We start from the raw sequence: 9,270 nt of genomic DNA on the forward strand, positions 1-9,270 counted from the left end.
CAAACAGCAAGAGAAACCACAAGCAAGCACGAGGCAATATCAAGCAACAATGTGAATGCGAACCAAGAATAAATAGGGAGGAAGAGCCCACCCTGAACCTGATAGGAAGGCAGGCTGTCAATCACAGGGCAAAACAAAACTTAACTCTTAGAGGAGCAAAGGGAAATGAAGGTGAAGGAGACGGGTGTGGTGGAATATCAATTAACAAGGTGAAGGAATAGGGCAGTGTTCAGACAATGCAACCAAAAACTCTAAGCAAGTTATCAAACTGTGCATGCCTCCTGCGCCGCCGCATGTGAGCAGAGGGTGGCACAGAGACCAGAACAGGCAGAGATGTTACAATACCTTACAATAAATCCAGACTCTCACAAAACGTGACTGACAGGTCAAATTTCAGATACTCGAGCCTTCTCCTGAAGGCACAAATTCTTAACAAACCGAAGTTGATTGACTTTATCTTAATCAAACCCATTGACCCACTTTAATGTATCTAATAGAACAGCTATTTGTATAGCTGTTGATCAACATTAATCTCTAATATTTTGTCCTATGGGACAGAAAACTGAGGCCAGGTATATAAGAGTAACCTGCATGTTAGACCCTAAATGTCCTTGATTTAACAAGAATTTACTAAATTGTCTGTACTGACAGATGTTAGTTTAAGTAAGAATGAAAGTTATCAGACATAGATAAGATTTCTATGTAGATGAATGTGAACTCTGAGCATGTAAATAGTGATAATATCCTATGTGTGCAAAGTATGTGTTAAGTCAAAAATCACTGAATTAGTAGCAAAACTCTACATGAATCAGCCAAAATAAAGCTCTGTAACATTAGTCAAAAAAATTATTTTGTGTCCATGAACAACTTTATACTAGGTTCACAATAGCGTTTGTGTTTCCATCTTTTGGGTCCAGATGCGGACCTGAAAGACTGAAACCCTGTCCACTTAAAAAGCAGTTACATGTAGCAAGCCACGGGCCTCATGGACTATAATAGGGTCCACCAGGTTTCTGACGATTTTATAAGGAAACTGGCAGAGAGAAAAGTCTTCCGATTTTATGCAGATTCAGCGACGGTGTGCTTGAGCACTGGTGTGAACCTAGCAATAGAAATGTGGTCCACTTTTCTAATCCAGCCAAACTTGTTAGACTGCAGTAAGGAAGAGTGCAGAGAAATATATCTCTTTGTAAAATGTATGACAGCCTCTTTTATTCATGAACAAGGGCAGGAAAACTAACTACTTAACTACTAAGTTGCCTTAGATTTCAGCCATATTTATATACATAGCTGTCAGTGTATGCCTTGATGTAAAATACATATGCAGTTAGCATGGCTGACATATAACCCACTATCCTTTACTGCTCACTATCAGCCAGGCCACCTAGTATGGGGTGGCCATGTAAGAGTATCTGAAGTTTATGGCCTCCTTCACATAAACTCTACTTTTGATCCACAGTTGTGGATCGACAATTGCAAATCAAAGTACGGACACATGCATTTCTATGGGCCTATATACATGACCATAGTTTTTGTGGCTGCGTGTCCGGGTTGTAGTAAAGAGCCAAAAAATATCAAGCAGGTCCTATACCTGTCCGTATTTGGGGCTCTGTTCATTCACTTCAATGTAAGGGTTAGTAAAAAGCATGGATGACACACGGATACCAATCTGCGTGTCATCTTTGCTATTTTTTTCTGAACAGTAACTGCACTTGTTCATGTGAAGAAGGCCTAAGGCTACCTTCTTGATAAATCACCATAATAAATGACTGTATTGCTTTGGTTTTGTATGCCATTTTGCCCTTGACATTTTTTTATTCATACTGCACTTTTCCTGTGTTTTTTTTCTGTCTTTTTTTCTAAAATGAAATCAATAGGAAACTTCTGCACCCAAAGTATACTGAATTAAAAATAAATAAATGTATAAAAAGCCAGAAACAACACTATGTACGTAAGGTTATCAGGGGTACCCTGCTATGAGGCGATCTGAGGCTAGATCATTAGCACAACCTAGAAAAATGATGGATACATACAACCCATCCCAGTTGTGCTCACTGCTGCAAAAAATGCATATAATAAGCCTCTATCTGCTGAACATTGATGCTGTATGCGGGAACTGCTTTGGGACATAGACTGTGTGCACTGCCTATTCTCTCCTGGCTCCCACTCTATAATACTACAGGAGCTGGAGGAATATAGATGGCACAGACTTGCTATATGCCACAGACGTTGCCATCCATGCTGCTTCAGCATTATTCAGGTAGAGGATTATTATATATGGCTCAGAATCATAGAAGACTGAACGCTGGGAGGAAAGGGGGCTTAACAGTATGTGGAGGAAGTTTAGTTGAACGCATGAGAGGTATGTGGAGAGAGAGGGCATTATTACAGTAAAAGTTCCTTAATAGTACCCCTCACAGGTAAAAATCCTCCCTACCACATAATTAATAGAATTACTTAGTTGGGTGCTGTGTTAACTATGTCAGAGGGATCATTACCCTTGGAAGGGCATTATTAGTGCTCCAAGCATATGTGCTAGTATTACTTAAGTATTACTTATTATTATGGGGATTCACTAGTACTGTACTTCTGTGGGAAGGGACTATTAACTGTGTAAGGGCGCTATGACAGTAATAGAACCCTAATTACACCCCATCCACAGGGGATAGTCCCAAACACATCAGTAATAGTATTATTTATGGGGGGCACTATTACCTGTATAGGGCGCTATTATCCAATGGAGGGACTAATGTGGGGGAACTATTACTTTGCTGGGGGTGCTGTTACTTTGTGGAGCAGCAGATTATGGGCTTTAGGTTATTGAATAGGGGGCAAAATCAGCTGTGTGAAACTCCCTCCCGATTAGGCCCTTTCATTCGGGCCTAATCTTCAGCTGAATGCCTCGCCATTTTCCGCTGTGTGAACATACCCTTAGGAATCCTGTCATAATATCCCAGATTTTATGTACTATAATGAGATTGAAAATCCGTTCAAACCTTGGAGAGGATTCTATACTTCACCTCAGGCAGCAGAGGTTAGGTTCATCATCTCTAAAGGTCATTTATAATTTCTTAGTGAATAACCTGTAATATCAGGCCACAGTGTTTTTAACAGTGGGTTTTTTTGTAGCAAAAAAAAAAAAATGCTGTATGCTGTAAAAATACTCCACTAAAACACTGTGAAAGACAAAAAATTATGATGCTATAAGCTGACGTCTAAGTAGGCAAACAGTAAACAAATAAAAATAAAATAAAAACTTTCTGTAGAATTCTGAAAGCAAAAACCCTTTGGAAAATATTCAGCACCCCATAGTTTTGCAACTGCTTAACACACCCCGATGGAATAAAATTAGGTAATTATAGTACTTTTACTATTCACAATGAAAGATAATTTAATCGAGCAATTGATTTGCTGTGTGACCATGCAAATCCACTGACCAATGGGTCATTAGTTTATTTATGTACTAGTCCAACTCATAGCCACAGCATCCTGAACAAACAGGTTACTGCTGGAAACCTAGTGCCAGTCTAGTGACAATGTGTACTTTATGACGTCCTACATATGTGAGCGGTCATCCATGCTCCACAGAGGGACATTCCTCAGTCATGAGATAATATACACATACAATATTACAGATTAATATCTTCAAAATATATGCATGTAACATTACCCAAGGAAAGTAACATTATAAAGAACACCCTTACGAAAAAAAGAAAAGGAGATTACAGAAGATACGGAAGACTGTGACTGAGCAAAATACTACATCTCTAACTTATTGTCACACATACTTATTGTCACACTTGCTTCACACATGTACAAGGTTTTACAAATGTTTAAGGTTTTTTTCCCCACTAAATGTCTATGGGAGAATAACATAAGTCATGGATGTTTAAGATGATGGAAACCAACAGAATCCAAAAAATCCCACTGTCTATAAATGGGTACATGAGTTTCTGTTATGGTACCTATCATATTACTGGACAGAAAATATCCTGTATGCAGACCTTTTTTCCTCAATTTTTTAACAAACTGTACACCACGTGCTCCTATGATCCTATGACACACATGTAAACTCCCTACCTAGAGCATGCTGCATTATACAAAAATTCTAGCAACACAATATCCATCAAAAGTGATTAAAAAAAAAACAACACATAAATGCACAGTATATTTCAGAATTCCCTATTGCCTACAACTAACATCTGGCTGCAGTGTTTCTTTAAAAAAATTTTTTAAAAAAGACAAACATAGCAGGAAAAACGCTGTGTGTGAAATAAACCTTATACAAGCTATGATGTTATATTTATGTTTGCACTATAGTTCTACACTTCCATACAAAAGTTGTATTTACCTTGCTTTATTCTTTTTGGTTTAATGTTAGCTTTTACATCTTTCTGTGTCTCATGTAAAGAGTTGCTTTTCTAAAGGCCTGCATGTCTCATTTGAATGTATGCAATATAGTTCTGTTGAAAATTAGTAATTCGCAATAGTGAATAGATGAAGAATCAGAGTAAAAGCTGCTTGTCAAGCTCTATTTAGTATACAATACATACAGGTTCTTTTACGCTACTTAAATAAATACATGCATGTATTCCTAGTCACATACCTTATTCAAGAAGTTATTTACTAAACCATCCCACTAATTCTAAGGTAAATCCAGAGCTAACAAGCTACACAACACCCTGAGAAGTCAAGTAAAACATGCCCTTGTGCAAAAAAAACAAAACAAAAAATAAACACATATTTGTCCATACACTATAATGTCAATAGTATTCTACAGGACAGATCATTTACATTACATCATATATTTAGAATATCAGATGTGATATACACCAGAGTATTGTAGTATAGTCACATACATTTTCATATCTTTTAAAAGTTCATGTTTAGGAGCTTGTTGCTGTAAAGGTTAACCATAGTGTGTGAATGGTGTGAACTTTCAAGATAAAATGTTGTTGAGATTGCTTTAATTATAGAAAATATTATAGCATACTTTTGAAGAGGATATTTCATATACAGCAGTATTAATAAGTCTATGCTTTTATGTGGTAAGTTCAAAACCAAGGATAATGGATGAAACAAGACAGTATTCCAACTGATACAGCTTTTTAGCAGTCAAATGGAAAATTTATAACAGTAGTTTTAAACATTTTCTCTGTATTTTGCAGCAAAAAATGTTGTCCCCAGACGTGAGCTGACAAACAGTAGGAAGTTATGACATGCACTACAAACACTTTTTTTTTCAAAGCATTGTTTCTCTTTTTTGGTGTGTTTTTGGGCCTATGCCATTTTTCACTGTGCAGCATGGTGTTATTTTTCAGGTGTTTTACCATGGAATTTAAATATATTGAAAATATGTGAAAAAATCACACACAGAAAAACTGTCATAAAAGACAATGTGTGAAATAGTATGTGTGAAAAGAACTACGCCTAAAATTATTTTCTTCTTAGAAGTATCTTAGTCGAAATGCATCATTCTCCAGTTGCATTCTTATTTTATGGAAATATGAGAGACTTCTTCAGGTGAGCAAACACTGTGGTTTAACACTTGATTTTGTGCGTAGAAGCACACATACAATTAAAACATGGAATATTGGTGGAAGAGTGACCATTATCGGGCGATGAAGGAGTGTACTGTATTGTAATTTTTCTGCACCTCTTTGTTGCACAACTATTTTTCAGTAACTTCTAATTAAGACAAATGCATTTCAACAATATGTGTCCTAAAAGAATGCCATGTTCAGTGGTAGGAAAAATCATCACTACACAAATGTATAATATACTGTATATATATATATATATATATATATATATATATATATATATACACATACACACTAAAGCTGTATAAAACAATGACAGGTATACTAAAGCATACAGCACAGTATTATAAAGAATTATAATTCCGCCTGTTATGGGCCACATACAACTTTCCGTGCAAAGATTTTCATAGAGAAACTGTTTAACAACTCAGCCTATCCTACAACTGGTAGAAAAAGCTGATCATTGTTCTCTGTAATGAACATATGGTAAAAGTACACAATGGCAGGGACATGTCCACCTTCTCCTTCCACACAAGTGAACCCCTTTCATCTGTTGTATTAATATACCGCTACAAATAAGCAGAAGTGGACATTAGCATTGGCATGACTTCAACAACTGGGAAATTATTACTATTATTATTATTTCAGATCTCTGTATTGTTAAAGAAAAGTCCAAAACAAAGATAGGTGTAAAATGCTTTCAGAATAGACTCTCCAGTTTCCTGTACAATTAGTGTACATTATTTTGGAGGATGTCTATCTATCTATCTATCTATCTATCTATCTATCTATCTATAATACTTATTAGAATTATCTATCTATCTATCACACTTATTAGAATTATCTATCTATCTATCATACTTATTAGAATTATCTATCTATCTATCTATAATACTTATTAGAATTATCTATCTATAATAATTATTAGAATTATCTATCTCCTATCTATCTATCTATCTATCTATCTATCTATCTATCTATCTATCTATCATACTTATTAGAATTATCTATCTATCTATCTATCTATCTATCTATCTATCTATCTATCTATCTATCTATCATACTTATTAGAATTACTTCATTCTTAGTCCAGCAGTCTCTGTTTCACACTGCAGAGCTACATATCAAATATTACTTTTTATTCTTAAAATCATAATACTGTATGAAAATTCTAAGTAGCTCTGTGTATTCTATCTATAGGTATTGTATAACAGCATATGTAATAGTAGTGTGTGTATTTAGATTCTGCAGACAAGCAGCTAGGGCACCGGCCATGCCTTGCTTATATTTCTATTCTGGAGGGAGCATTAGTCTGATAACACTAGTAATATGGTTCCCTCAGCAGTGTGCCCCATGAGCAGGAAGCCCACCTTATTCCTAAACTGTCACATAGCCTCTCCCGAGTACACTTTCATGTTACCCCCGCAGTAATACAGACGCGAGCAGCAATTACACAGGTGAAGCCCCCAATGGCTCCTGACACAGTACACAGCACAATACAGCACACAGCTTCCGATGGACTCGGCACAACATGGCCTCCCGCCCTCTCTCCCTTACAGCCTTCAGCTGGGGATTTTCATTCCTTTCAGTCATCCTGTAACTTTAGAGATTTTTTTTGTAACTCTCTTACATTTACAAAACTTTCTATAGAATAAAGTTCCTTTACTGTACAAAGCAGCCACTTTCACCTCAGCAAAATGTAAAGTGCGGCGCTGTGATTGTAATAGTCTCCATAACACCTAACATGGCAGAAGTGGCAGTAATATCTCAATGAGCACCCTGACTGACTGACTGACTGACTCCAATCCACAAGAAAACCCCGACATTTCACGACTTTCCATACAGCCAAATATTCGCAGCTTCACAATTCCCATACAATTCAACGACGACTCCGAGTCCAGATGATAATTTACAAGGAGAAGGTGTTACCTCAGACACAAGTGGACAAGAAGCAAAACCAAAAAGTCCGCTCGTACTTAGTAATATATATATATATATATATATATATATATATATATATATATATATATATTAAATACGAGCTGATATATATATATATATATAGATAGATAGATAGATAGATAGATAGATAGATAGACATGGATTATATATATATATATATATATGCATGGAGTATATAAATATATGTGATATACTAGTATGTACACGTTATCTAGTCATACATATTGTGTAATATACCTAATTTCACACCTTACTTCATATCACATCATTGAATGAATAAATGTCATTATTTATCTATATCATGTAACATCTATACTATAAGATTTATCTCTATATATTTATGGCATAATTATTTCTTTATATCCATAACACTATGTATTTATATATCTATAATATCGATATGTCGAGCTCTATAGTGTATTTCTATATGTAATATTAACTTATTTCTCTATTCATGTATAACATCTGCATATCTGACTATTTATGTCTAGCTATATATTTCTAGTTAGATGCTATACATGTATAGATAGATTGTACCTGGCAGCTATGTAACTATATACGACATGTTTATTTATGTATAGCATTAACCTGTTCTTATATCTATATCTATCTATCGCATGTAAATGTAGAATATTAAATAGTAGATTTTAGCACATTAAAAGTTAATATAATTGTGTCTTATTATTACATGGGAGGTTTTCTAATTTTTTTCACAAGAAAATAAAAGTATAATTCAATCTAATTCTCTATAATGATTTGCAATATAAGGTACACAATGTTTGCCTTCATAGATTTCTTGTATGTGGGAAGGAAAAAATGAAGCAACGAATGGTAAAAAAAATCGATGAATATTCTAAGTCGCCGAGACCCCCCAATTGTCCTCACCTCAGCATTCTGTCCACCTCGGCTCTCTGCTCTGCCGCCTCCTCAGTGTTAAGGGACTGCAGCTCCTTGAGGATTGGTGGGGTGTCAAAGTCCTCCCCATCCTCTGAGCCCTCGTCTCCAGAAAGTTTGCCCTTGTGGTGCCCATTAGTGAGGGTGTGAAAGACGGGCTTGGTGTCGGGGTCGTGCCCAGGAGACATGTGCATGTTCTCCAGCTTTACCCCAAAGCTGGGTGTGGGTATGAGGTCCTCCAAGGCTTGAATGAGCACTTCTTTGGTAATTCCGGAGTTCAGGAGAGCATTGAGAAGTTCCTGCTGCAAAGACGATAATTTGGAGACCATTTTACAAGGACAGGGGAGGGAGGGAGAAAGTGAAGGAAAAATGAATCAATCCCCTGGCACGGAGCACCTGTTCTTCTGGTGCCTCCAGAAACCTCTCAGGAAACTCCTACACAGGTCCAGCTTCTTCTTCTAAGCAGACATGCTCTCCTCCATAGGACATCATAACACATGCAAATGAGTGGGAAGGCAGCACCATCATCCAGAGTGCCAGGAGAGGAGGAGAATGGAGGTTGGGCTCATTCTCCCTTTTTATGCTGGTGACAACACACTCCATTTATTGGCTCTGTTTATCACTCAAACACTGACTGAACTTTGGACCTGTTAAGCAAGAAGCCACCAAGTGCAAAAAAAGAAAGAGGAAAAACTTCACTGGCTTCCAGAATGCTACAGATTGTCTTCAGTGTAAGACGGCAGTGTAAGTGCAGTTCATAAAGAAGTCTCAGCAGCTGGCAGTGTCCATAATGTAGCCAAAATACTGAACAGCCGATCTTTAGTCTAATACTTCACTGCTTATTTCAAGGCTACCGATTATATAGTACGAG

The 9,270-nt window shown here is 36.5% G+C and overlaps 1 protein-coding gene across 1 annotated transcript in view; it reads right to left on the reverse strand.

Moving 5' to 3' along the window:
* HNF1B (HNF1 homeobox B) overlaps positions 1–8,821 on the reverse strand; it is a 71,086-nt gene extending 62,265 nt beyond the window's left edge. Inside the window, exon 1 of the mRNA XM_075264297.1 lies at positions 8,391–8,821. Coding sequence (XP_075120398.1) covers positions 8,391–8,728 — 338 coding nt within the window. The 5' untranslated portion in view covers positions 8,729–8,821. The remainder of the gene's footprint in view (positions 1–8,390) is intronic.
* Positions 8,822–9,270: the final 449 nt, after the last annotated feature.

Source organism: Leptodactylus fuscus, chromosome 2, assembly GCF_031893055.1.
Source record: "Leptodactylus fuscus isolate aLepFus1 chromosome 2, aLepFus1.hap2, whole genome shotgun sequence".
In the NCBI taxonomy this organism is placed as follows: Eukaryota; Metazoa; Chordata; class Amphibia; order Anura; family Leptodactylidae; genus Leptodactylus; species Leptodactylus fuscus.